General features: G+C 45.2%; 2 protein-coding genes, 1 non-coding gene and 1 pseudogene across 14 annotated transcripts in view; 1 reads left to right on the forward strand and 3 right to left on the reverse strand.

Moving 5' to 3' along the window:
* GABBR1 (gamma-aminobutyric acid type B receptor subunit 1) overlaps positions 1–21179 on the forward strand; it is a 44395-nt gene extending 23216 nt beyond the window's left edge. For 5 of the 12 annotated variants that reach the window (XM_005553691.4, XM_074038619.1, XM_005553692.3 and 2 more), the window contains 9 exons: positions 73–223; positions 719–851; positions 2222–2338; positions 2436–2543; positions 2975–3068; positions 3753–3880; positions 4457–4585; positions 4806–4949; positions 5718–7191. In XM_005553691.4, the coding sequence (XP_005553748.1) occupies positions 73–223; positions 719–851; positions 2222–2338; positions 2436–2543; positions 2975–3068; positions 3753–3880; positions 4457–4585; positions 4806–4949; positions 5718–5891 (1178 nt within the window). In that variant the 3' untranslated portion in view covers positions 5892–7191. Of the gene's footprint in view, positions 1–72; positions 224–718; positions 852–2221; positions 2339–2435; positions 2544–2974; positions 3069–3752; positions 3881–4456; positions 4586–4805; positions 4950–5717; positions 7192–20003 lie in introns of those variants that run through there. The other 7 variants (XR_012434076.1, XR_012434079.1, XR_012434077.1 and 4 more) reach the window with 6 other exon arrangements.
* Positions 17323–20685, reverse strand: OR2H2 (olfactory receptor family 2 subfamily H member 2). The gene has a single exon (XM_005553690.5). The coding sequence runs from the start codon at positions 20683–20685 to the stop codon at positions 19747–19749; it is 939 nt and encodes a 312-aa protein (XP_005553747.3). The 3' UTR covers positions 17323–19746.
* A 4746-nt stretch (positions 21180–25925) lies between the features above and the next one.
* Positions 25926–26477, reverse strand: LOC135970674 (large ribosomal subunit protein uL13 pseudogene; annotated as a pseudogene).
* A 158-nt stretch (positions 26478–26635) lies between these two features.
* Positions 26636–26722, reverse strand: LOC123573213 (small nucleolar RNA Z195/SNORD33/SNORD32 family). Its single transcript, XR_006697943.2, has one exon. It is a non-coding gene; the product is annotated as a small nucleolar RNA Z195/SNORD33/SNORD32 family (small nucleolar RNA).
* Between the last annotated feature and the right edge of the window lie 873 nt (positions 26723–27595).

Consider the following 27595-nt stretch of genomic DNA (forward strand, 5'->3'; position numbering starts at 1 on the left):
ATCCCGTCTTCATTCCTTTGTCCTCCTTCCCTTCTCTTTTCCCTTCCCCTCCTCCTCCCCTGTGCCATGCAGGAGGGTCCCCCCCAGCTGACCAGACCCTGGTCATCAAGACATTCCGCTTCCTGTCACAGAAACTCTTTATCTCCGTCTCGGTTCTCTCCAGCCTGGGCATTGTCCTAGCTGTTGTCTGTCTGTCCTTTAACATCTACAACTCACATGTCCGGTAAGTTTCTCTTCTGACGTTTTCCTTGTCTGCCTCTCTGAGATACTGATCATGTTCCTGGACAGGATGAGAATGAAACCTGTGTAACTCGCATAGCCATGTATCATGGAGTTTTTCATTCTGACTTGTTAAGAATGAAAACAGGGAAACCAGATATAACCCCCACTCCTACTCCAAAGTAGCTAACTGGAAGGAAAAAGAAAAGAAGAGAAAAAAACAACCTTTGGGGCCAGGTCTCACAGTCTTGGACTCTACATAGATAGCCTGTATTCTAGTGGGAGCCTGTGCTTGAGAAGCCCTCTGCAACTCCATCTTCAGCCCCATGACTGCATTGCTTTGCCTCTCAAGGCTCCACTGTCTTCTCCAATCCTGTCTTCCTTTAGCCCCTGGCCCTGAAATTAGGGTCATGCCGTTGCATGGTATTTGGAGAGCTCAGCCTCCCTGGAGAAGAGGGGTAATTATCTCTCCCTGTCACCCTCTCCACCTCTGCCCTAGTTATATCCAGAACTCACAGCCCAACCTGAACAACCTGACTGCTGTGGGCTGCTCACTGGCATTAGCTGCTGTCTTCCCCCTGGGGCTGGATGGTTACCACATTGGGAGGAACCAGTTCCCTTTCGTCTGCCAGGTGAGGAGGTGGTGGGCAAATTCCTCACAGAATGTGGCTCTCCCACCCGTCTCAGGAGCGCCTTCCATGATTTATGGTTCTCTGCCTTTCCTCCTCAGCTTTCCCTGACTCTTGTCCCTGTTCTTTCCTTCTAGCATCACCCCTCTGGTCTCTGTTTGGCTCTGTCCCTTCTTTCTGTGCCTGCAGGCCATTTTCATTCTGTAGTTCACTTGTCAGTTCCAAGGTTGCCATGGCAGGCCTTGCAGAGAAGAGGGAGCCATTGAAGGCAAAGGAAGGGGATTTGCTCAAAGGTCTCCTGAACAATGGTTGCTTGTCTGTGGTGTGGGGGCTGAGAATCAGAACTGTGGACCTCCCTTGGGAGCCTCTGTTGGGTTTGGAAGGATGGAAGCAGAGATCAAAACAGACAGCAGAGAGAGTTGGGGGGAAGGGACCACTGCCACACAGGGAGGAGGGGCTCTGGGACTATTGGTACATGGAAGGTTCTAGTGCTGTGGGGAGAGGCCAGCTTCAACAGTGGTAGTTGATTGGTTCTCTTTTGCACTGGTGGAAACACCCACTCTTTTCTCCTGATCTGCCTGCCTGTCCTTGCTCTCTCTTTTTCCTCTGCTCTGTGCTGTCCTGATCATACATCTGTGCACATGGCATTTCCATGCACATGCACATGCAGTTCATCAGGAATCCTCTGTTCCCAGTGAGGCCAGAGTGCAGCTGGAGAAGCAGACAATTAGCTGCAGTGCAGTAGGAGAGGTTCCAGAGTAGAGATCTGCACAGAGTGCTTTGGGGGCAAAGAAGGGAATGCAGCTCACTGTTGGTGTGATTGGGTGGACCTCCGTGAGGAGGTGCATTTGAATACTGAAGGACAAATAGGATTTTATCAGCTAGAGAAATAGGGGAAGGCTACTTCAGGGGCATAGGGAGCATTGTGTGGCTAGAAAATACTTGAAAGAGAGTAGATGAAGAGAAAGTGGGTAGTTCAGCATGGCTGGAGCGTGGGGTAGATGCAGGGCTGGGAGATGAGCCTAGCTGGACAGGTTGGTGGGAGCATGTTGTGAAGGGTCTGTGTCACATCCAGAAGTGTTCAGGCTGTAACTTATAGATACTGGGGAGTGGTTGGAGGTTTTTGGCCACTAAAGCCAGGAGGTTTTAGCAAGATCACCTTGGTGGTGTGGAAGTAGAGGGTGGATGGGAGGAACTGTTCAAGGTGGGGAGACTGCCCTCTCCCTGCCGCTCCCTGTCCTGTTAACATTTTCCCATCCTCCCTGTGTCACCATGTGCTCCCTGCCCACACTCCCTTAGGGTTCTGCCCATCCTTACTGAAGTCCCTGCTACTAGCCTACCCTATTCTGCCTGTGCCCTCTCTTCTTTTCTAGGCCCGCCTCTGGCTCCTGGGCCTGGGCTTTAGTCTGGGCTATGGCTCCATGTTCACCAAGATTTGGTGGGTCCACACGGTCTTCACAAAGAAGGAAGAAAAGAAGGAGTGGAGAAAGGTGAGTTGCTGCCCAATACTTAGCCCCCAGATCCTTGGCTCCTGGGGCACAGAGCATTTTTGCCTGATGTGCCTGTTCTCTCCACATATTTATCCAGACTCTGGAACCCTGGAAGCTGTATGCCACAGTGGGCCTGCTGGTGGGCATGGATGTCCTCACTCTTGCCATCTGGCAGATTGTGGACCCTTTGCATCGAACCATTGAGGTACCGCTGGAGAGGAGGTGCTGTGGTCAGGAGAATGAGCAGGACTCAGTGGCCATCAGGGCCCGGGGTTGTGTGTGGTCTTGAGGGATGAAGCTACTTGGTGAGAGTGCCTTCCTCATATTGGAAGCTCTTCCTTTCCTTCCTGGAAGGAGCCCCTCATAGGCCTCCAGATTCTGAAGAAAGAAAGATTCCTCCAGATAACTGAAGAAAGGAAGGGGTGGGGATCTGGGAAGGGTGTGTAGAACTTCAAGGCATCAGGGCAAGTGGGGAACAAGCACCTGCAAGGGTTCAGGAAAACATTCTCAGGCCTGGAGTGAGATTTGGCATCAGCATTGAGGGTCTCATAGGAGAACAGCTGGAAGCCAGAGAAGCATTGAGGAGAGGAGGGGAGGCTGGCAGCCATCTTTCTTGTGACCTTGTTTCTTCCCTAGACATTTGCCAAGGAAGAACCAAAGGAAGATATCGACGTCTCTATTCTGCCCCAGCTGGAGCATTGCAGCTCCAGGAAGATGAATACATGGCTTGGTGTGTGGGATGTGGGCAAAGGAGGGCAGGGATGCACAAAGGCAGGAGGGAAGGCAAGGGCAGAGGGCTTGGAGGGAGAGGGGTCTTTGGAAGAGGAGGTAGAGAGCGTCTCAACCCAGTTTGAACACCCTACTCTTTATTATTGCACTAATCTTTTCTGAGAATAGGGGAGAGTTGCTCTTTTGCTATGAGGAGCTTAGGGCCCAAAGCACAGATGAAGAACTTGTGTTCAGCAGAGGGACAAGTGAGGGTAATCCACTGCCAGACCCGACGTTATCTTCTAGATCCCCCTTGGCCTTATTAACATTGTTCGATTCATGGTCACAAATGGCAAACCTACCCTCTGCCTGGAAAACCACCTTCCCCACTGGAGGGTAAGGGTGAGGCATGTGTGGCCCAGACTGGCCTATTTCTAGATATTCAGCAAGCTCTTGCCTGACTGACAGCAGCTCGCCACCATTGCCTTCCTGTGTGAATCCCAGGAAAAAGTGATGAGGTCTGGGCAAGTTGGGTGGACATAGCGGGTAGGGGATACAGGGTGAGGTTTGCTAGGTCAGAGGGGCTGGATTGGAGAGGAGGGCCCCCTTTCCATTGCAGAGTAGGTGAAGGGCAGAGAGGGGACGGGGATTGAGTGAGGAGCGTTGTGGTCCTTGTTGCTCAAGTGACTCTCTCCTGCCATTCTAGGCATTTTCTATGGTTACAAGGGACTGCTGCTGCTGCTGGGAATCTTCCTTGCTTATGAGACCAAGAGTGTGTCCACTGAGAAGATCAATGACCACCGGGCTGTAGGCATGGCTATCTACAATGTGGCCGTGAGCATTGACCCCCTGGCATTGACCCTGTGGGTTGACCACCACAGCCCAGATGTGATGGACTAGGAAGAATCAATGCTAGATCTGGGATCGGTTGCTTAGGGGTCTTAAAAAGTTTGTTAATTCTTCAGGTTTACAAAGCACTTTACAGTTTACTAAGCTCACTGTAGACATTGTATCATTAATCTTACAGCTACCCAATGAAGTAGATATTAGTATCCCTACTTTATAGGTGAGAAAACAAAAACACAGAGAAGTTAAATTGCTTGTCTGTGGTTAATGGACTGGACTCTGTTGACATTTCCTACCAGGGACCGACTCTGGAGGACCTGGAATGTGTGCATAGAGATCCTGGGAGTTCCTGCCTTGAGGGGAATGGTCTACCAAGAGTGAAAACTGGTTTGGGACCGTTTGAGATTTTTCTCAATCTGTATTTCAGGATGATCCTGAATTTGGATCCTTTTCAAAGGGAAAGTTCACCAGGAAACTGCATAGGCTCCCTCCCATGGGAAGTAAACTCTGGATCTTGTCTGAGCCTGCAGACCTGAGACTCCCTCAATGTGTCTTTCCCTCTAGGTCCTGTGCCTCATCACCGCTCCTGTCACCATGATTCTGTCCAGCCAGCAGGATGCAGCCTTTGCCTTTGCCTCTCTTGCCATAGTTTTCTCCTCCTATATTACTCTTGTTGTGCTATTTGTGCCCAAGGTGAGGTTCTATTTTTTCTCTCACCCTCTTTAGTCCCATGTTCCCTCCCTCCCTCCTTCCTACAGTACTGAGTTCCTCTGCCCTTCCATTCACCCTCCTTTCACTCCTCCCCTTGTTTGGGCCCAACTCTCTTAGCATTCTTTCCACCTCCAACTTTCCATCAGCCATTCACTAGTACAGTCACTGCTGGGCCACCCCACACCCAAACATTTGCCCCCAGATGCGCAGGCTGATCACCCGAGGGGAATGGCAGTCGGAGGCGCAGGACACCATGAAGACAGGGTCATCGACCAACAACAATGAGGAGGAGAAGTCCCGGCTGTTGGAGAAGGAGAACCGCGAACTGGAAAAGATCATTGCTGAGGTGCGGGGGTGGGTGTCAGGGTGGGGTGTTGGAGTGGTGGGGTCCAGGAGGCTTGTGTCTTAGCTTGGGTTGTCTGAAGCCAAGCCTGAGGTACAGGGTCAGATGTTCTTGGTTCATGGAGGGGAGGGTCCTAGGAGAACAACCTGTAAGGAGTGAGTGGAGCAGGATAGGGGAAGGGAAAGGGCTGAGCAAGATTCTGTCTCAGGCAAAATCCAGTGTTGGCCTGACAGGTGGAGGGGCTCTGGAGTGGGAGCTATGTGGTTGACTCAGCCTCCTTAAGGCAAGAGGATGGCTGTTGGCTGTGGGTGGCAACTGAAGAGAGGCAGCAGTGAGCCTCTAGTAGTCAACACTCACAGCAGCTGGGTGTCGCATGCAGCCCCAGCATAAAGGACCTGGGCAGGCGTTCACTGTGCCCTAGGCTGTCATTAGGGGCTGGTGCAATGCCAAAGAGAAGGATGTTCCAACTGGGTTGACACAAATCTCCCTGATTTATTGGAAGCTCTGTGCACTGACTTTTCTCTCCTTCTGCACTTTTTCCTTTTGTTTTTAAATTCTCTCTTATTTTCTTGATCTCATTTTTTTATTGGTATCCCCATTATGTTCTCTGGCTTTTCTTGTTCTATTTTGATTTCTCCTTTTAATTTCTTCTGTCCACTTACCCTATGTCCTCCCCCCTACATTTTTCTATGCCCTTCCTCTCTTTCCCTCCTCCCCACCCCTTCATTACTTCCTCTTCCCCTACTCTCCCAATTGTGCTTCTTCCTCCAGAAAGAGGAGCGTGTCTCTGAACTGCGCCATCAACTCCAGTCTCGGCAGCAGCTCCGCTCCCGGCGCCACCCGCCGACACCCCCAGACCCCTCTGGGGGCCTGCCCAGGGGACCCCCTGAGCCCCCCGACCGGCTTAGCTGTGATGGGAGTCGAGTGCATTTGCTTTATAAGTGAGGGCAGGGTGAGGGAGGACAGGCCAGTAGGGGGCGGGAAAGGGAGACGGGGAAGGGCAGGGGACTCAGGAAGCAGGGGGTCCCCATCCCCAGCTGGGAAGAACATGCTATCCAATCTCATCTCTTGTAAATACATGTCCCCCTGTGAGTCCTGGGCTGATTTGGGTCTCTCATACCTCTGGGAAACAGACCTTTTTCTCTCTTACTGCTTCATGTAATTTTGTATCACCTCTTCACAATTTAGTTCGTACCTGGCTTGAAGCTGCTCACTGCTCACGCGCTGCCTCCTCAGCAGCCTCACTGCATCTTTCTCTTCCCATGCAACACCCTCTTCTAGTTACCACGGCAACCCCTGCAGCTCCTCTGCCTTTGTGCTCTGTTCCTGTCCAGCAGAGGTCTCCCCACAAGTGCTCTTTCCACCCCAAAGGGGCCTCTCCTTTTCTCCACTGTCATAATCTCTTTCTATCTTACTTGCCCTTCCACACTTTCTCACATTTGTCTCCCCCTGAATTTTGCTTCCTTTGGGGGCTCATTCTTTTCACCAAGGCTCACATGCTCCTTGCCTCTGCTCTTTGTGCACTCATGCTCAGCACACATGCATCCTCCCCTCTCCTGCGTGTGCCCACTGAACATGCTCGTGTGCACCGCGTTTTTCCCATGTGCTTTCTTCATGTTCAGTCACATGTGCTCTCAGGCGCCCTGCATTCACAGCTACGTGTGCCCCACTCACGGTTATGGGTCTGCCCTCGAGCGTGTTTGGGTAGGCATGTGCAATTTGTCTAGCATGCTGAGTCGTGTCTTTCCTGTTTGCACACATCCATGTACTTTCCCTGTGTACCCTCCATGTACCTTGTGTACCTTCTTCCCTTAAATCATGGTATTCTTCTAACAGAGCCATATGCACCCTACCCTGCACATTGTTATGCACTTTTCCCCAATTCATGTCTGGTGGGGCCATCCACACCCTCTCCTCATCGCAGAATCTCCATTTCTGCTCAGACTCCCCCCATCTCCATTGCATTCATGTACCACCCTCAGTCTACACTCACAGTCATCTTCTCCCAAGACTGCTCCCTTTTGTTTTGTGTTTTTTTTTTGAGGGGAATTAAGGAAAAATCAGTGGGGGCAGGTTTGGAGGGCTGCTTCCAGTGGATAGTTGATGAGAATCCTGACTAAAGGAAGGCACCCTTGACTGTTGGGATAGACAGATGGACCTACGGGGCAGGAGGTGGCGTCCCTTTCACACTGTGGTGTCTCTTGGGGAAGGATCTCCCCGAATCTCAATAAACCAGTGAACAGTGTGACTCGGCACCTTGCACTCTTCCTGTGAACAGAATGGGCTTCAATCCAAGAAGGAAGGCTCAGAGGACTCCAAGTTCATGAAAAGGCATTGAAGCAGAGGGTGAAAAGAGGTGTTTTATTGATCCATTGAGGGCTTAGCAGAATAAAGCAGGACATGATTAAGTCTGAGATTAGTGAGTGAGGACACTACTGGTTAAAAGTGTGGGCTCTGGAGTCAGACTGCCAGGGCATCAGATCCAACCACATGCAAACATTTTCTTAGTCTCTATTCCCCATGTCCTCATCTATAAAAGTGAGAATAACAATAATAATACATTCCTCCATATGTTGGGTACAAAGACTATATAAATTGTGCATTCAGGTGCCTAGGATAGCCCTTGGGCCATGGTATATGTTGCGTGCATGTTAGCCTCTGTCCCTGCTGTTTAATGAGTACCTCGACAGTAGTGGGCATGAATTGGGAGCCTGGAGCAAGTGCCTAAGCGTCCCCTCTAGGGACGCTCCTTCCCAGGAACTAAGAACAGTAAAAGAATGATGACTGCTGGAAGGTAATGGATGAGATGGCCACTGAGTGCTTCCAAACTGAAACATCTTTGTCTAGGAACTCTGAGCATTTTGGAAATAATTTGCTATCAAAATGAAAAAAATTTTGAATGGGCAAGGGCCGAAACACTTGCCTGAGACTTTAAACATTTTTTTGTGTCGTCTTGGAGAGTGCTTTTTTGAAGCTCAACTTTTCTTTTACTTTGGCACTGATTTTTAAAATGATTCTCAGATTTTTGTAAGAGAGCTGCAAGGGTTGGATGGGCCCTGTCATTCATTGACCTGTTAAGTGCCAATTTCTGAACTTCCACTAAAGCATGAGGTGGTGAATCTTAGACCAGTACTTGAAAAACGTTCCACAGTGATTATCCACCTGGGACCAGTTGGACTTAATTTGAGTCTCTCTTCTTCCCACAGTGGAATATCCTCTAGGAAAAGAGAAGAAGCCAATGGAGTAGATAAGCCTGCAGTGTGGAAAATGAATAGTTGGCATCAGAACAGCAGCAGGAGGCTGGGCGCGGTGGCTCACGCCTGTAATCCCAGCACTTTGGGAGGCTGAGATGGGTGGATCACGAGGTCAGGAGTTCAAGACCAGCCTGGCCGAGATGGTGAAACCCTGTCTCTACTAAAAATACAGGAATTAGCTGGGCATGATGGTGGGCGCCTGTAATCCCAGCTGCTCCGGAGGCTGAGGCAGATAATTGCTTGAACCCAGGAGACAGAGGTTGCAGTGAGTTTGTGCCATTGTACTCCAGCCTGGGCGACAGAGTGAAACTCCATCTCAAAAAAAAAAAAAAAAAAAAAAAGAAAGAAAAGAAACAGTAGCAGAACCTATAGAATAGCCATGGGTAGAACCTAAAAGACCCAAATTATCATCTCAAACTTGCATTGCACTTAGGTGGGCTATAAATTATAAACAAAGGGTGAACAGTTCTACTGGGGTCAAAGGTGAGCCAGACACTGCTAGCAGGAGTGCAGGAGTCTCAAGCCAGATGGTGGGACTAGCAGAGTGCCCAGTGCAAAGGGATGGGAAGGAGTGAGATTGAGGATATTATAAAGGTACTTAGAAGAGAACTTGTAAGATTTTTACTGGCCAAATTTAAAACATGACTGAGCACTGTTTTTCATACAGGCCTCCTACTAATAAGAAAAACAATTTTGAGATAACTGCTTGTTTGAGTTCACAGTTAATGTTCCTGATGATTAAGATCAGTTGCAAATGTACATCTGTCAATGCTCATCTACAATCAGACTTCATGTATCCATTTTTGAAAGTGTCTTTTCAGGGAGAAAGGTGCTATTGATTAGCACTAATACTAATTATTAAGGTATTAATTATATATAATTACAATGAGATACACACACACACACACTCAAAGATATTTAATTAATGTATAATTGTACCCCAAGAGGCGCAAAGGAGATGTGTTGCCAGGTGGAGAGGCTACCACTTGGCAGTTCTGGGAGGACTTGCTCCCTGGGCTCTGTGAGGCACGCTTTGCGTTTCCAGCCCTGCCTTAGGGTAGGGTTCAGATCACTTTCTGACTTTGGAATGTCCTGGAATGTAGACTTCCTGCAGGCTTCCATGTCCCCTGCTTTTCCCTGACTTAGCCTGTTGCCTCCCTGCCCTCCTGTTGGTTGTCTACCAGTGGAGAGCATTTTGTGTGCACTTGGTTGCTACATTAGTTGGGTTATCTTCAACAAGTGTTGATGGTGAGTTGCTGTGGCAGGTGCTTTGCTTGGCACTGAGGCAAAATGGGGAGTAAGATGGCTTTCAAGGGTTGTACCTTCTTGACATGTAAATAAATAAATGAGATCACTTAAGAGAGCAACCAGGAGTGTTAGGCATCTCACAACCATTAGCTCTGGTGTGAAGGACAACTCTAAAAGCGAGGGAATTGTGTGTCATTTTCTGGGGTCACAGAGCTACTAAGGAGCAAAGCAAGCATTCAAACTGCATATATTATCTATTGCCACAAAACCTGTTACCCTAAATGGCTTCAGACAACAATAATCATTTATTATCATGGTTTTTGTGGGCTAGAAATTCAGATAGGGTACGGTGGGGAGGGTTCACCCTGCTCCATAGCATCTGGAAGGTCAGAAATCTGGGGGCTGTTGTTGTCCAAAGGGTCCTTCACTCAGCGTCTAATGGGGGTGTTGGCTGTTGGCAGAGACCTCAGCGAGGGCTGTCAGCTGAAACCCCTACACATGGCCTTTCCATGTGGCCTCGTATTCCTCATGACCTAATGACAGTTCCAAAGGCAAGTGGAGGCAGTTGTAGAGAGCCAGCCAGGTTTAAGCTGTATTTATTTATTTATTTTTCCTCACAAAGCCTTGAAAGTCACATAGCATCACTTCTGAGATATTCCACTGGTCCAGGCAGTCGCAAGGCCATGCCTAGGTTCAGGAGAGGAAACACTTCACCTCTTAGTGGGATGAGCGTAAGTCACACTGTAAAGAGAACATGTGGAATTGGACAAATGTGTGTTGCAGGCTTCTTTGGTAAAAGCAATCTGCTGCATCTGGTCTCCCTGCTACAAAGCCAGTGTTCACTTCATCTTACCACGTTCTCTGTCCGCCCTCTGAGCTGAACACCCTATCCTTGTAGATTTGCTGTCATGCAGCCTCTTACTAGGCCCTAGATTCCTCTGGATACTTTGGGGCCAGCTGTGATCTCACCCCAGCAGAAAATGGGAAGTGTTGAAGATGGTCCTGCCAATTGCTTCTCCCACAGTCCTTGGTAACTTTAGGATACCCTGGATAGGCAACATTTTGTTTATCCACTCAGGCTTTTGAAGCAGGTAATTCTGTGACTTTGCCCTTGAGGGAATCTATCACTTGACATGAAGCTACCGTAAGGTAGGCAAAAGTTATGTGCAGATTTTCGTGTGTGTGTGGGGTTGGCAACCCTAAGCCCCAAGTTGTTCAAGGGGCAACTGTATGAGCTCCAAATTCCCTTTTTTTTTTTTCGTTTTTTGAGTCAGAGTCTCGTTTTGTCACCCAGGCTGGAGTACAACGGCGCAATCTTTGCTCACTGCAACCTCTGCCTCCCGGATTCAAGCAATTCTCCTGCCTCCACAACCGGCTAATTTTTGTATTTTTAGTAGAGATGAGGTTTCACCATGTTGCCCAGGCTGGTCTAAAACTCCTGACCTCAAGTGATCCCCTGCTTTGGCCTCCCAAAGTGCTGGCATTACAGGCATGTGCCACCACGCCCAGCCATGAGCCCTTAACCACTTGGCAGTTCTGGGAGGACTTGAAAGTCTAATAGCTTACTGTTGACTGAAAGTCTTACCAGTAACATAAACAGTTGATCAACACATATTTTGTATGCTATACATCTTATATATGTATTCTTACAATAAAGTAAGCTAGAGAAAAGGAAATGTTATCAAGAAAATCATAAGGAAAATACATATAGGGCACTATACTGTGTTTATTGATACCTTAAGTTTACATCATTTACAGGATGAATTGTCTATCTGAAATGGCAGCAACCCCAGCTAATGGACCTCAGTGGACCTCAATCTATGGTGTATATCAAGCAATTCAACTTTTTATAGAGTCATGACTCTTCTCTGCTTCTTGGGAGAACTTCCAGCATCACTATTGACACTTCATTTGGGTCCTATGGTGTTATTTAAGGTTTATGGTATTGCTCTAGACATGATGAAATATATGCAAGAATCTTGAGCGATCACTCTTTACTGCTATACACAATTTACTGGATAGATGAGCTGCTCATGCAGAGATGATTAGTGTCACATGGCATTTTAGGCAGATACTTGCAACAATTGAGCTCATTGCAATAGTAAGAGGAAGTGGCTATCAAATTACAGTAGAACAGTATACATTACAGTTAATTTTTTGCCATTATGATTTAATTCTGCATCTTTTGTTAAGCTTTCTCTTGACTTCGAATGGCTCATGTGTGGTCTGTAAGTGTGTGCATAAGTTTTGATAAATTCTATTTATTTTTTGAGACAAGGTCTCACTCTGTTCCCCATGCTAGAGTGCAGTGGCATGATCTTGGCTGACTTCAGCCTCAACCTCCCAGGCTCAGGTGATCCTCCTACCTCAGCCTCCTGGGTAGCTGGGACTGTAGGTACATGCCACCATGCCCAGCAAATTTTTTGTATTTTTAGTAGAGATGGGGTTTTACTATGTTGCTCAGATTGGTCATGGATCCTGGATTCAAGCAATCTGCCCACCTCAGCCTCCCAAAGTGCCTGGCCAAATTTTTGTTTTTTATAGTAGATTTGTGTATATTTTTTGGTAGTATCTACATATATTTTATACACTTATGTGTTGATGAAAAAAGCCAAATATGTAAAATATTTGAAGAGGTTTATTCTGAGCCATTTATGGGTGACCATGGCCTGTGACACAGCCTGAGGAGATCCTGAGAAGAGGTTCCCAAGATGGTTGGGTTACAGCTTGGTTTCGTACATTTTAGGGAGCCGTAAGTTGCTGACAAAGACATAAATCAATACATGTAAGGTATACATTGGTTCAGCTCAGAAAGGCGGGACATCTCAAAGCAAGGGAGCTCATAGGTCATAGGGGTTATTCAGATTTTCTGACTGCCAATTGGTTGAGAAAGTTAAGCTCTACCTAAAGAGTTGAGGTCAGCAGAAAGAAATGCTTGAGTTAAGATAAGGGGGCATGTAGGTGGCGTTGGGGGAGATGTTTGTGGACGCAAAGATTCTTGTTATGTAGTTGAAGCTTCCAGGCCTTAGAAATAATAGATGATAAATGTTTCTTATCGCACCTTAAAAGACGTCAGACTCTTATTAGTAAAATCTCTCCGGATCAGAAAAATACCTGGAAGGGGAAGGGGATTCTCTGCAAAATGCAAATCCCCACGACAAGAGATGGCTTTGCAGAATCATTTCAAAATATGTCAAATATATTTTGGGGTAAATACTTTGATTTTCTTCAGGGCCTGCTATCTGTGATGTGATGCTATACCAGAGTCAGGTTGGAGTTGACTATTTTATTGCCACAGAGAATCTTTTGTCAGTCTTATGATCTCTATTTTAATGTTATGCTGGTCAGTTGTCCCTAAACTCCAAAGGAAGGAGGGTATCACTGGCATGTCTTACCTCTCTTCCTGTCAGATGGGGAGCTGAGAATTTTATTTTTGGTTTATACATGACATACTTTTCTCTTATTTATTTATTTATTTATTTATTTAAATTGAGGCTGGAGTGAGGTGGCACAATCACGGCTTACTGCAGCCTCAACCACCTGGGCTCCAGAGAGCCTCCCACCTCAGCCTTCCTAGTAGCTGGGACTACAGGTGCGTGCCACCATGTCCAGTTAATTTTTTTTTGTTTTGTAGAGATGAGGTTTTCCCATGTTACCCAGGCTGGTCTCCAACTCCTGAGCTCAAGCAATGCATCCATCTTGGCCTCCCAAAGTTCTGGGATTACAGGAGTGTGCCACAGCACCTGGCCTGTTAATTTTTCCAATGTGTCTAGGCTATGGGGTTTGTCTGTTTTTTCAAATTGTCACAAATCTCCAAAAACTTTTTCAATATACTTACTGAAAAAAGTCATGTGTGAGTGAATCCATGGAGTTCAAACTCATGTTGTCCTTAGCAACTGTATACCATCTTGGCTAGGTAAAGGAAAAGGAGTTTGGGGCTTCCGGGTGAGTGATAGATGGGGAGGCAAGTTATGGGAAAGTGACCAGGAAAATATGGAACAAAGTGGTTTAGTAAGGTTTGTTATGCAGATTTAAACTGATGTCTTCTCCATTAGTAAGAGTTGTACCTTTACAGATGTAAATTTATTTACAAAAGGAAAACTTGTACCCTGTTTTACAGTATTCCCTAGTCTGATAATTTTCAATTGTTAGCTCAAAATAATCCATATGCTAAAGATAGTTTGAGGTGGCATATCCTGGTACCCTTCAAGGGTGAGCGATTAATTCTGCATAGGAGGAGCTAGAAGGTTTCCCCTTCCCTGGGAGAAAGAGGGATAAGACAGGGTTGGGCCCTACAGGTAAGTATCTATCCATGATTCAGTGAGCCCTTCAGACGTTTGAGTTTTTTTTTTTTTTTTTTTTTTTTTGAGATGGAGTTTCACTCTGTCTCCCAGGCTAGAATGCAGTGGCATGATGTCAGTTCACTGAAACCTCCACCTCCTGGGTTCAAGTGGTTCTCCTACCTCAGCCTCCCAAGTAAGGGGATACAGGCACCTGCCACCAGCCCTGGCTATTATTATTATTATTTGTATTTTTAGTAGAGGTTTTAAAAATTTTTATTAGAGACTTCATATTTTTAGTAGACATGAGGTTCTTGAATAATGTTCCTTTAAGGCTTCCAACTCACATGTCATGTTGGAATGAATAGTTAAGTGCCTGCCCTCAGGAGACTTAAATCATGTAGGTTTGAAACGTCTGTAAGGCATCTTTTTTTTTTTTTTTTTTTCTAGTTGTGTTCAATTCAGTAGTTTCTGTATCTTTCTGAAATAATCTCTGCCTTCCTCCTTAATCATTTTGCTCCCTGGTGTAACTCCTTCCCCTACATCTCCCTATCTTAATGCACAACACGCTTATTTCTGTCTTTAGCCTTTTCTGTTATAGAACCAAGCTGGGGTCTGCTTGCCTGGTGCAATAAAACCAGATACCTACACCAAGGATTGCGCCAACAGAAAGAAAGGCATTGATTGCAGGACACCACGCAGGGAGGACCAGGCAGCTAAATGCTCAAATCCTGGCCTCCCTGATGTCTTGCAGGCACGGGTGTTAGTGGCAGAATGTATCAGACTTACATGGCATAAAAAGTATGTTAGCAGCTGGGAATCTGTATGGGTGTGCAGCAACCTCAGTTTTTGCCTCCTCAGAAGAAAGAATCTGACTGAGGGGCATAAGGCAGAGTAAGAGACGGAGGCAAATTTTAGAACAGGAGTAAAAGTTTATTAAAAAGCTTTACAGCAGGAACAAAAGGAAGTAAAGCCCACTTGGAAGGGGGCGAAGCGAGCATCTTGGGAGATCAAGTGCATGGCTTGACCTTGACTTAGGGTTTTATATGTTGACATGCTTCCAGGGTCCCTTCTCCCTGATTCTTCCCTTGGGGTGGGCTGTCTGCATGGACAGTGGCCTGCTAGTGCTTGGGAGGGGCCACATGCATGGTATGTTTACTGGAGTTGTAGGCATGCTCCCTTGAGGCATTCTTCCCTTACCAGGGAGTCTTATTATAAGGTTATAAACCAGTTGACGCTGCCATTTCCCCTCTTAGTCTCCATGCATGAGCCCACTTGCCCAACTCCTGAGATCTTATCAGTTTCAGGTTTTTCTATTTATTGGGAGGCTGTTTTTTCCTGGCACGGGCTGTGACCAATTATTATTTTAGAGACAGCTTAACAACTGCCTATCACCTGATGGTTGCCTGTCATTCCTGGTGGGGAAGGAGGCCCTTTCCTGCCCTGCTCATGTCTGACTAACTACTGTAGCACAGGTTTTTAAAGGCAGGGGTAAGGCAGTGTGCAGTGGCTCACACCTGTAATCCCAGCACTTTGAGAGGCTGAGGCAGGAAGATCACTTGAACCCAGGAGTTCAAGAACAGCCTGGGCAACAAAGTGAGACTGCAACTCTACAAGAAATCAAAAAATTAGCCAAACATGGTGGCACATGCCTGTACTCCCAGCCACTCAGAAGGCTGAGGTGAGAGGATCCCTTGGGCCCAGGAGGTCGAGGCTGCACTGAGCCATGATTGTGCCACTGCACTCCAACCTGGACAACATGGCAAGACCCTGTCTCAAAAAACAGAAAACAAAACAAAACAAAAGGCAGGGGTAAACTTCAGAAAAGCAGAAGCTACAAGGAACATTGTAAATCAATGCATGGAGGTTCCACATTTTTTTTTTTTTTGAGATGGAGTCTCACTCTGTCACCCAGGTTGGAGTGCAGTGGTGCGATCTTGGCTCACTGCAAGCTCTGCCTCCCAGGATCAGGCCATTCTCCTGCCTCAGCCTCCCGAGTAGCTGGGACTACAGGCTCCCGCCACCAGGCCCTGTTAATTTTTTTTTTTTTTTTGTATTTTTAGTAGAGACAGGATTTCACTGTGTTAGCCAGGATGGTCTTGATCTCCTGACCTCATTATCTGCCCACATCGACCTCCCAAAGTGCTGGGATTACAGGCGTGAGCCACCGCGCCCAGCTTCCACATTGGTTTTGATCTAAAGGGTGGGATATCTTGAATCGGGCTTACAGGTTATAGATAGATTCAGAGATTTTTCCGGTCAGGTATGGTGGGTCATGCCTGTAATCCCAGTGCTTTGGGAGGCCAAGGAGAGAGGATCCCTTAAGACCAAGAGTTTGAGACCAGCCTGGGAAACATAACAAGACCCTGTATCTACACATACAAAATTTTTTTAAATTAGAGGCTGAGGCAGGAGAACTGCTTGAGCCTGGGAGGTTGAGCTGCAGTGAGCTACGATTGCAACTGCATTCCGGCTTGGGTAACGGAGCAAAAGCCTGTCTCAAAAAAGCAAAAACAAAAAAAGTCCCAAAATTTGCAGCTGGTTAAGGAAGAGAAGCTTTGTTTAAAAATTTGGGGTCCAGTAGAAAAATGTTAACTGGCTAGGAGGTGTTACTTTCTCCAAGCCCCTCAGGAAGAAACTTAGAACAAGGAATGACGGTTAAAGTTCAGTCGTCATTTTCCTGTCCTCTGAGGTCTATGCCATCAGATCCATTTGGTGGGGTTCCGGGTTTCTGAGACAACTCGGAGACATATGTTAAGATGTTATCTTTAGTTTCTATGAGGAAATCAAACCTATTCCGAATGCTTAACTTCCTTGGCTATTGTCTTAGGCTGCTATTACCTTCTTGCTTATCAAGTTGCTACTTATTTCTCAGAGCTAGCTAGGTGCCTGGAATTTTCCTTGAAGAAACTCAGGATTTTGCTTTATTTCCATGCTTGGGGGGGTTCACAGGCCCCTAAAAAGGGGGTCTCTGCATCTCATTTCCACACAGTCAGCAAATATTTTTTATTAATTTTGTTTACTCTTCTGTGGTTCAAACCTCTAAGAAGATGTCTATGATCACTGCCGCTCCAAGCACTCACACACTTTTTTCTTCAATTCTGTATTCCTGTAGACTCTTATTTGCTCCAATTCAGTTGTGTAACTGTCATGCATGCTGGAACTATGTGTCTGACCATCCCTGTTTTCATTGGACATTGTGGGGGTTGTGACTGAGTAACCTTATATTGGATTTTCTCACAGAGTATCCAATAGATGACTATTACATGGAAACTGAATGAATTTGGGATAAGAGATGTTAGTCTTAAGGCCTATGTTAAACCATTTATTCAACAAAGCAGATTCTTTTAGACTGCTTTATTTAATTCTCTGTTGCACTTTCTGTAGAGTCTGTCTAGAAATGATTTTACTATACACAAACATTATAGCCTCTGGCTGTAGGGAACTGATAAACAGGAGAAAAGTATAGACATTTCTAGGTGCCAGTAAGAGAAATAAGAGAGAGGGGGTCATAAAAAAAGGTCTTACTACAGTGATTTGAAAAGTGGAATTAAGGTTAGCCTTACCTATCGGGCTGAGATTATGATATGATTATTTGAGACGGAGTCTCGCTGTGTCGCCCAGGCTGGAGTTCAGTGGCATGATCTCGGCTCACTGCAACCTCCGCCTCCTAGGTTCTCCTGCCTCAGCCTCCTAAGTAGCTGGGATTACAGGCGTGTGCCACCACGCCCAGCTAGGTTATTTTGTTTTTGTTTTTGTTTTTTGTATTTTCAGTAGAGACGGGGTTTCACCATGTTGGTCAGGCTGGTCCCGAACTCCAGACCTTATGATTGCCTGCCTTGGCCTCCCAAAGTTTATAGGATTATAGGCGTGAGCCACCGTGCCTGGCTGATTAGGATTATTAAATATAAAATGGGGGCTCTACATTAAGATTAGGATATGCTCTAATGAGGTCAAGGAGACAATAAGATTAACACAAGGATGGCTAGGATAAAGATTAGGATTATAAAAGAATTAATATTGTTGTTCTGTGCCAATGCCAGGCTAAATGTTGAATCAAAATCATTTTATGTTGGAACTAGAAATAAAACTAAGATTTTCCTTTTTCTTATTTTATCAGTGTGTACTCAAAGGGAATTTGGTATTGCTGCCCTTGCCAGGGAAAAGCTGGGAGACAGCATCTGTGGGATTAGAACCCCAGAACCTTTTAGATATTCTCTTTGGAGAGTAGGATTCATTCATTCATTCATTCATTCATTCATACATTTATAAAACTGGGTGCCAGTTTTATGCAAAATTCTGGTCCTTGCCTTCTGAGAGCCTGAAATCTAGTGGGTGAACTAAGCCAGAAACACATACACAATGAACTGTAACACAACTTTTTCCAAAAGTTTTATTGTTCTATTGTTTCTTATGCTTTGAAGTATTTGAAAAACTCTTATTTTAAGGAAGCAAAACCCCTTCGGCTGGGGGATCATTTAGATATAGTTTTAGATTAAAATGATTTCCTCAAAGCTTGTTGAGAAGTTGAAGCTTTTCACCTGGGCTCGGGAGGCATTATTTGTACCAAAAGGCAAGGTTAAGAGCATGGAGTCTGGAGCCAGTTTTCCTGGGTTCAAATCCTGGCTTGTACATTTTCAATTGGTAACATAAATTCTGTGTTTTAGTTTTTACCTCTGAAAAAGAATAATAATATTATCTGTTTCATAGTGTTGTTATAAGGATTAAATGAGTCAATATGTGTAAATTACAGGCGGTTCCTGACTTTGACCATTTTTTGACTTTACGATGATGCAAAAGAAGTACATTCAGTGGAAACCGTACTTTGAGTACCAATATAACCATTCTGTTTTTCACTTTCAGTACAGTATTCAGCAAATTACATGAGCTATTCAAAACTTTATTATAAAATAGACTTTGTGTTGAGGATTTTGCTGAACTGCAGGCTAATGTAAGTGTTCTGAATATGTTTAAGGTAGGCGAGGCTAAGCTATGATGTTGATAGGTTAGGTGTATGAAATGCATATTCAACTTACAATATTTTCAGTATATGATAGGTTTATCGGGAGGTAACATCATCATAAGTCAAGGAGCATCTGTTCTTTAAGTGTTACTTGGGTTATCATAACGATTACATAAATGCTTTGTAGTATCATAACAATACCTATGTCTTTGAGCAAAGTACAGTTCGGATGACCCTGGAGCAGAAGTCTGGGATGTCACATGCAATACCATATTTGGCCGGTAGATGACACCAAGGTCCACAATGTCGAAATTGTGCCAGCCGAAACATTAAGATATTTTTGTGTCTTTCTAGCTGATCCTTTATCTGCGATTTGTGGGCATTGTAAGAGAAGAAATAGGACTAAAGAAGCTAATTTACATTATTAAAGCTAATCTACAAATTTCCTTTGTAAGGCTCAAGCCTGAAATACTGAGATATTTGATTATGGTGTGAAAGCAACAGTGTGTATTTGAGAGTTGCCTGACTGAAAATTATGGGGCCTGGATTTTAGTTCTGATGCTGTGGACGCTGTGTGTTCCTGGGTGAGTTTCTGAACTTAACTGAGTTTCAGCTTCCCCTTCTCTTTTGCTGTTATTTGAGGAATAAAATAGAATGAGAATGCAAAACAGACATATAACGAAGTGGAAAAACATGAGGGAGAAGCAAAGAAGATATGGTAGGAATTAGAATTGGAGGTGAAGGAATAGTGGGCATACGGCAAGGGAGGGGAATTAAAAATGGAAATGATAAAGGTAGGAACATGACTATGGAGGCGAAGACAAAATAGAAAAATATAAAATATTATACTTAATGCCTATAATTTGTCACATAAAGATACCTGCCTTTACTACATTTCAGATGCTGTGTCTTGCACGCATACACACAGACATGTGGCTTTCATCCATTCTCGCAATGTAATGGGTGTGAGGAAGGCAGAGGGGCAGGGAACTCAAACTTTCTGATAAAAGCACATGGAATCTCCTCTCTTTTAAAGCACATTAAGCAGCTCTCCCTCAGCTTTGTGTGAGCCCCATTTCCTTCCCCAGCAATCTCCTGAATGCCCTGGTTACCTCCTTGTTCCTCAGGGTGTATATGAGAGGGTTCAGTGAAGGAGTGCCCACTGCATAGAAGAGAGCAAAGAACTTGCCCCTCTCTTGGGCATAGGGAGTTTTGGGCTGGAGGTAAACAGCAATGACTGAGCTGTAGAAGAGGGTGACCACAGTGAGATGGGAGGAGCAGGTCCCAAAAGCTTTCCTCCGCCCTTTTGCAGAGTTAATCCTCAGCACTGCCCGGGTAATGGCTCCATAAGAGACAAGGATGAGGCTGAGAGGCACAACCAAGATGAAGACACTGGCAACAGCCATCTGGATCTCATTGTAGGAGGTGTCCCCACAGGAGAGTCGAATTAGAGCTGGGACCTCACAGACAAAATCATCCACTTGCCGATGGGGGCAGAAGGGCAGGCGCAGGGTGGATGGTGTCTGGACCACTGACTCCACCAGCCCAATGACCCAGGCCACAGATGCCAGCTGCCAGCACAGGCGGGGGTGGATGATGGTGGCATAATGGAGAGGCTGGCAGACAGCCACGTAGCGATCAAAAGCCATCACTGTCAAGAGGATGCACTCAGTGGTCCCCAGGGACAGGAAGATGAAGAGCTGGACAGAGCAGCCCAGGAAGCTGATGGTCTTCTTTGGGCCCCAGAGGTTAACCAGCATCTGGGGGACACAAGTCGTGGTGAAGCAGAGGTCCAAGAAGGAGAGGTTGGAGAGGAAAAAGTACATTGGAGAGTGGAGCCTGGGGTCCAGCACAGACAGCAGGATGATGAGTGTGTTGCCCACCAGGGTTAGGAGGTAGGAAGTGAAGACAACCACAAAGAGAGTCCTTTCCAGTGCTGGGTGTTCAGAGAAGCCCAGAAGGAGGAAGCCCATGGGGGAGCTTTGGTTAACCATGGCCTGTTCTTGTTTGTACCTGGAAGGATGAGGCTGTCGCCCCAGTGTGATTCAACTTGTCTTATCAAAACTCAGCCTGGGTGTTTGTGAGGTCACAGCAGGTGGGTGTTTCTCTTTTGTCTCTGCTCACCCAGTCTCCATTTCCCAGGCTTATCACCATCCAGCAGCTCCTTCTCGTTCCCTGTTCTTTCTGGTCAAACATTGCCTAGTGAGAATGAGGAAACCATGAATGTACTGGACAGCGGATGGAGACTCATACTGGTGCCTCTGACTTCCTGGGTGAGGGCAGAGGAGGCTGATTTAAAATATGCATTAATTAATTCATTCATTCAAGGGAAACTTACTGAGTGCCACTATGTTCTGAATGCTGTTCTAGAGTTGTCTCTTATTTATTGGATGATCTTGTAATGTATATTGAATGAATTTTCTGATAAGTGATCTCTGTAGGCTCAATTATTGCTCTATTGGTTGAATGAATTTTATAGAACTCTGTATATTCCATTTGTTTTGTATTTTTTCATTTGCAAGTGAGCTTATCAGAGACAGTGTTTTATCTAAGAGAGATTTTGTTTTGTTTTAAGATGTCCCCACTTGCAGAGAGACCAGGTTGGTTGCCCCGGCCTTTTTAGCAACCTAAGTTGCTGAACCAACTGACCTGAAGGGAGGGGTGGAAATTGGTCCACGTGCTTCGTCCTTGCCATGAGTAGCTTACAAGTAGGAGGCGAGAGTGACCACAAGCATGTTAAAATCACCAGGAGTTCACAGGAACATTATCGAAAGACTCCAAGAGTCACTCTCCTTAAATCCTGTAGTCTTTCAGACACCACCAAAAAAAGAATCCAAATTTTAAAGGCCAGTAACAGCAATGTACTGGGTGAATGAGAGTAAAGGTTCTGTAGGATGACTGACCTATTTGGTCGGATATGTCAGGGAAAGCTTCCTAGAGGAGGTGGCTGGGTTTTTTCCTTAAAATAGAGATGTATTGGGGCATAGAAGGTCAGCTGAGAGCTGGAGGTGGGAGACTGAAGCCACTCTGGCAGGTCAGAGACAAGGACTCAGGGTCTTACAGGACCTTAGGAAGGCCGTGAGGGGAGCAGAGGAGATGGTGGGCCACCCACAAACGTGCCGTGGAGCTCAGAGGATGGCAGGAGTGTCTTCCTCTTACAGGGTCTCCATCTTGTATTAAGTTCTATCACATCTCCCTTTTTGCCAGGACTCACTGCCATTGTCTCTTCTTCCTCTTTCTCCCATTATTCTTTTCTTGCTTAAAAAATATTTTTAATTTTTAAAATATTGTTACATATTTAAACATAAGTATGAGTAAGGCAAATTGCAGTTTAAAGAATAATAATGTTAGGGCCGGGCGCGGTGGCTCACGCCTGTAATCCCAGCACTTTGGGAGGCCGAGGCGGGTGGATCACGAGGTCAACAGTTCAAGACCAGCCTGACCAACATAGTGAAACCCTGTCTCTACTGAAAATACAAAAAAATTAGCTGGGCATGGTGGAGGGTGCCTGTAATCCCAGCTACTTGGGAGGCTGAGGCAAGAGAATCTCTTGAAACTGGAAGGCGGAGGTTGCAGTGAGCCGAGATTGCGCCACTGCACTCTAGCCTGGGCAGCGAGAGCAAAGTTCTGTCTAAAAAAAAAAAAAAAAAAGAAGAATAACGTCAACCCCTGGTATGCCCATCAAGCAGATTAAGGAACTGAGCAAATGTTTCAAGTATTTTAGAAGCTCCTGTGTGCCCCTCCCTGCTATCTCAATTCCTCACCCCTCAAGACGTCACCACTATTCTGTTTTTTTTTTTAGATGGAGTCACATTCTGTAGCCCAGGCTGGAGTGCAATGGTGTGATCTCTGCTCACTGCAACCTCCACCTCCAGGGCTCAAGCTATTCTCCTGCCTCAGCCTCGCAAGTAGCAGGGATTACAGGCACTTATGACCATGCTCAGCTAATTTTTGTATTTTTAGTAGAGATGGGTTTTTGCCGTGTTGGTCAGGCTGGTCTCAGACTCCTGACCTCAGGTGATCTGTCCGCATCAGCTGCCCAAAGTGCTGGGATTACAGACATGAGCCACCGTGCCTGGCCTCTAAAATTTTAATTATGCCTTCACTTTCATTTTTTAAGGTGTATTTCACATACCATAAAATTTGCCCTTTTGAAGTGTGTAATTTAGTGGTTTAAAGTATATTCACAAGTTGTGCAACCAACATCATTTACTTCCAGAACATTTCATCACCCCCAAAAGAAACCTCATGCTCATTAGCTGCCACCCCCCTCCTTTGTTTCCTTTGTAATATAAAATTCTTTGCATGTAACCTTAAACAATAGCCAACTGTTTCTTATTCATCCATTATGTGTCATCCTAATTAATTTTCTACATTTCTAACTTTGTCATTATCTTGGCATTTTACTCCTTTCCTTTCTCTGCTATATTGCTGAATCTCTTTAGATTACACCTTTCTTAGTGACTCTTTGTTTCCCTTTCCCTCTTTGATCTCTGTCTTTTCCACTCTCATTATTTTTCTCCTACTCCTTTTCCTTCTGATATATTCATGCATTGGTCTGTGCATTTATTCATTTATCAAACTCCAAAGTGCCAGCATTGTGTTAGGAGCTGGGGAAGGAGTTGGGAGGTCCCTTGAAAGGGGTTTATGATAGGCTAGTGACCATGACCTACCCTTGCTGTTAGTAAGGTGCTTCCTGTGTGCCAAGCATGGTGATAAACAGCTCCCTGAACATCTGGTTCTCACAGTGACCCTACAAAGACATATAATTATTCCAATTTTACCAAAAAGTGAACAGTCACAGACAAGATAAGAGACTTGTGTAAGGTTACCTAGCCAATAAGTGCTAGGACTAGGATTTTAGAGTACATTTAACTCCAAATCTGGTGCTCCAGTGTTGAGGATAGGTGGAAACTGATATCTCAGAGCCAAAGAGCAAAGGTTCTACTTACCTTCAATCAAATAAAAATCTCTTCTGCTACCAGCAATACCCATAACAGAGCTCTTAATTAGCACCCAGCCTCCACTTGTACATCAGGAAGAAACAAAAAAAAAAAAATAAAAATAAAGAGGAATGGGCATCCTTGAATGGGCAACTGCATCTCTGGTCACAATAGGGATTGCTAATGTTGGCCATCTGGCACTTTTCTAAGCACACATGTGTGTGATGAGCTGGAGCTGGCTGAGACTATCTCTTGATTAGTAAAATTTAGGAATTTTGTGAGACAGTTATTAAACCATCAGTGGCTTGAGACAGCCATGGCAGGAATATTTACACTATGAAAATTGGCAAACACTACAAATTAGGGCTCTCCCCATCTGCCACCAACCAAGATATTTATTAAACATTTAGCCTACACTGCTGATTGTCCTTCACAACTCTACATATTATTCTCTTCCTTCCAATATGAAGAAGTTGAAACAAAGAAATGTAAATAACTTTCCCAAGGCAGTAAGTAAGCGTCAGAGCTGATGGTTGAACCCAAATCTGCTAACTGTAGAGGGTGTGCATCAACCAAAGCCCACCAAATCTCTGTGGGGAGGATGAGGCCAAGGTCAGAACTTTGCCATTGAGTTCTTTGACATCGAGTTCTTTGCCAACAATTTTTCCCCTCCGTCTAAGGAGAGGTGTGCCCGTGTTTTAGTGGCATTGGAGGTAGAAATGTTGACATGGTATGGTGGTAGAGAGAGGGATCCCACAGAGGGAAAGAGCTCATTAATTCTGCTGAGACCCTAGGGTCCATAGCCCATAGACAATTCATTAGCCACTAATTATGGTAAAGGGGGCAGGGGAATATCTATAGGAAATATGCCAACAATAGTCATCACTGTGGTAGGTAAAAGAGGTCCCTCACTGCTTCTTTCTGTCAATAGGAAGAAAAAGGACAGTGTCTCTCTTCCCCACCACATCCAGTGAGTCCCGGGCATCCTGATAGTCCTCTCAAGCTTATGATTCATCCATTCAGAACCTCAGTTTTTTAAGTTCTCAGCTTCCTCCTTTTCTATTTAATTCTTCTGCGATGGATCACATTGTAGTAACAGAATTATAAAGCTCTGGATTTGGAGAGTACTTAGGACATTTAGCCAGGCTTCATATAACTGAATTGTTATGCTTCTCTTCCATTAGAAAGGAAGCCTACGGGGTCAGCTAATAAATGGCATGTACTACGTCCATGGATCTACTCAGTAGTCATTTCTGTGGCCTTTAAATCTGTAACTGGAATGCACATGCTTGGCAGTTGGCAGAATCCCCACATAGTTCTTTAATCTGTGGAGTAAGAACTACAGATTCAAGTGGAAGACCTGAATCTACACCTCTTACAACAAAGACAGTAAATCAAGAACAATATCACAATTCAAGGGAAATGGCTGATTGATGCCACCTTTAATGGATGTGAGGGTTCATTCCTATCAGATTTCACATTTAATTCACCTGTCTGGTCACTACGAAAATCAGAGGCATCTTGAAAGGTGACCAGACTAGCACAAACCCAACCAGGAAATAGCTGTAATTGCAGCTGTTGTGCCTGATTAACACGGTTTCAGGTCCATGTTTTATAGCTATTAATCTGTTGAATAGTGTGTTCTTTTCTTTTCTTTTTGAGATGGAATCTCACTTTGTTGTCCAGGCTGGAGTCCAACGGCGCGATCTTGGCTCTCTGCAACCTCTGCCTCCCGAGTTCAAGCAATTCTCCTGCCTCAGCCTCCTGAGCAGCTGGGACTGCAGGCGAACGCCACCACGCCCGGCTAATTTTTGTATTTTTAGTAGAGGGTTTCACCATATTGTCAGGCTGGTCTAACTCCTGACCTTGTGATCTGCCTGCCTCAGCCTCCCAAAGTGCTGGGATTACAGACGTGAGCCACTGCGCCTGGATGAATGTGTTCTTTTCAAATACTATCAGGAAGAAAGACCAAAGGCAGTTTAAATTTACAGGGTATGAATATAAGTGTACATTTACATTTACATTTTTGCTTCAGTACCATGTTAAAACTCTCCCATTATAATAGGGTCCATATAATAGGGACATGGATGTGCTGCAACTCCGGCAAAAAAGCCTTGATTTCTATAGTGTAAATATTCTCACCATGGCCAATTTTAAACTGTCAATGTGAGATTACTGAAAATGCAGAGTTGTAGAGAAATGTATGGTAACACACCATTACGCAGAAGAATTTATAATACAGAGGGTTTTTTTTTTTTTTTTTTTAAATAAACAAACAGTCTTTATTAGGCTCAGACTAGAAGTCCCTGGGTCTTGAGGAGACCTGTGTGTATTTGTCAGTTTTCTTTTTCATGTTCTTTTCCACCTATTTCTGCAGCCTCGTAAGCTGTGTCTTCTTCTGGTAGCGGATCTTGGCCTTCTCCTTCCTCTTCTCCAGGGCGGCTGTCACTGCCTGGTACTTCCAGCTAACTTCATGAGCCGGGTGTCTAGGCAGACAAACTTTCTCGTAGGCTTCAGACACACAGCCCTGAGGGGAGCAGGAACCACTATCGCTTTTTCTTGTCATAGGGCGGCGGAATGCCATCAGACACCTTGAGGTGGTTCAGGGTGGCCTGGCCTCGCTGGGTCTTTTGGGGCAGCTGGCCTTGCACCATCCACCAGAAGATGCCTCTGGGGCCGAGAAATAGCAGGGCCTCGAGAAGGGTTGATGTTCATCTGCTTGCGGAGAAAGGCCTGCGGAAAGGCCAGGTACTTCAACTTGTTTCTGTAGAAATTGCCAGAAAGGTTGATGCTCTCGCAGCGCACGACCACCACCTTCTGGCCTAGAAGGAGGGAAAGGGTTGGGAAGTGCTAAGGGTGCCACCTGAAGGCTCTCCCTCTACCTGTGACTGCACCCAGACAGTGATGGGCAGAGCGGAGTTCATGTTTAAATGAAAAGACAGCCTAATGGAAAATCACTTCTGAGCCAGGAGGACCGCACTCAAGGAATGGGAGTGGCTGGCAGGTCTCAGAGCAGCAGTGCATGGGGTTGGTCTCATGGCCGTGAAACTCAAACGAAAGATGGTGATTGGTGCTCATCACCGATCCAGAATATTTTTATTATACGACAACATTATTTAGTATTTTTATTATACAGACATAACAGATATAAATAACCAGAATAGTATAGAAAATATGGTAAGATAAATACCTAGAAAATGAAGAGCTTAGGGATTTGTTACCTATGTCTTAAAATAACTTCTTAAAATAATAGTCATGTTTAACAACTGATTTACACAATTTCTGAAAATTTAACTGTTGGCTCTATGAGGCAGTATGAACTAGCTGCAACACACCACTGAACTTGGACCTTCTGGACATTCAGCAAAACATCACATTGTTCCACTGTATCAACAATATCTTATTAATCGAACAGAATGAGCCATGAGGGCAAGCATATTGGTGACACTGGTAAGACAAATGCACTCCAGAGAGTGGGAGATATACCCTGTGAAGATTCAGCATCCTCCACATCTTCGAAGTTTTTAAACTTCGTGCCAGGATATCCCTCTAAAGTAAGAACACATTATTGCATTTCACATGTAACACTACTAATGCAGAACTGGAAAGAGATACACAGTAACACACCATTACACAGAATAATTTATAATACAGGAGTGTTTTTTGTTTGTGTGTGTTTTGGAATAAACAGTCTTTATTAGGCTCAGACCAGGAATCCATAGGTCTTGGGGAGACCTGTGTGTATTTGTCAATTTTCTTCTCCACGTTCTTTTCCACCTGCTTCTGTAGCCTCATGAGCCGTTTCTTCTTCCACTAGTGAATCTTGGTCTTCTTCCTCTTCTCCAGGGTAGAGAATGCTTGGTTGTCCTATTTAGTTTCTAGAGGGAGCATATTCCACACTCATGGGAATACCACATGGAACAGTTTACTAGCGACTGACTGAAGCCCAGAGCAGACATGG

Source organism: Macaca fascicularis, chromosome 4 (genome assembly GCF_037993035.2).
Source record: "Macaca fascicularis isolate 582-1 chromosome 4, T2T-MFA8v1.1".
Classification (NCBI taxonomy): Eukaryota; Metazoa; Chordata; class Mammalia; order Primates; family Cercopithecidae; genus Macaca; species Macaca fascicularis.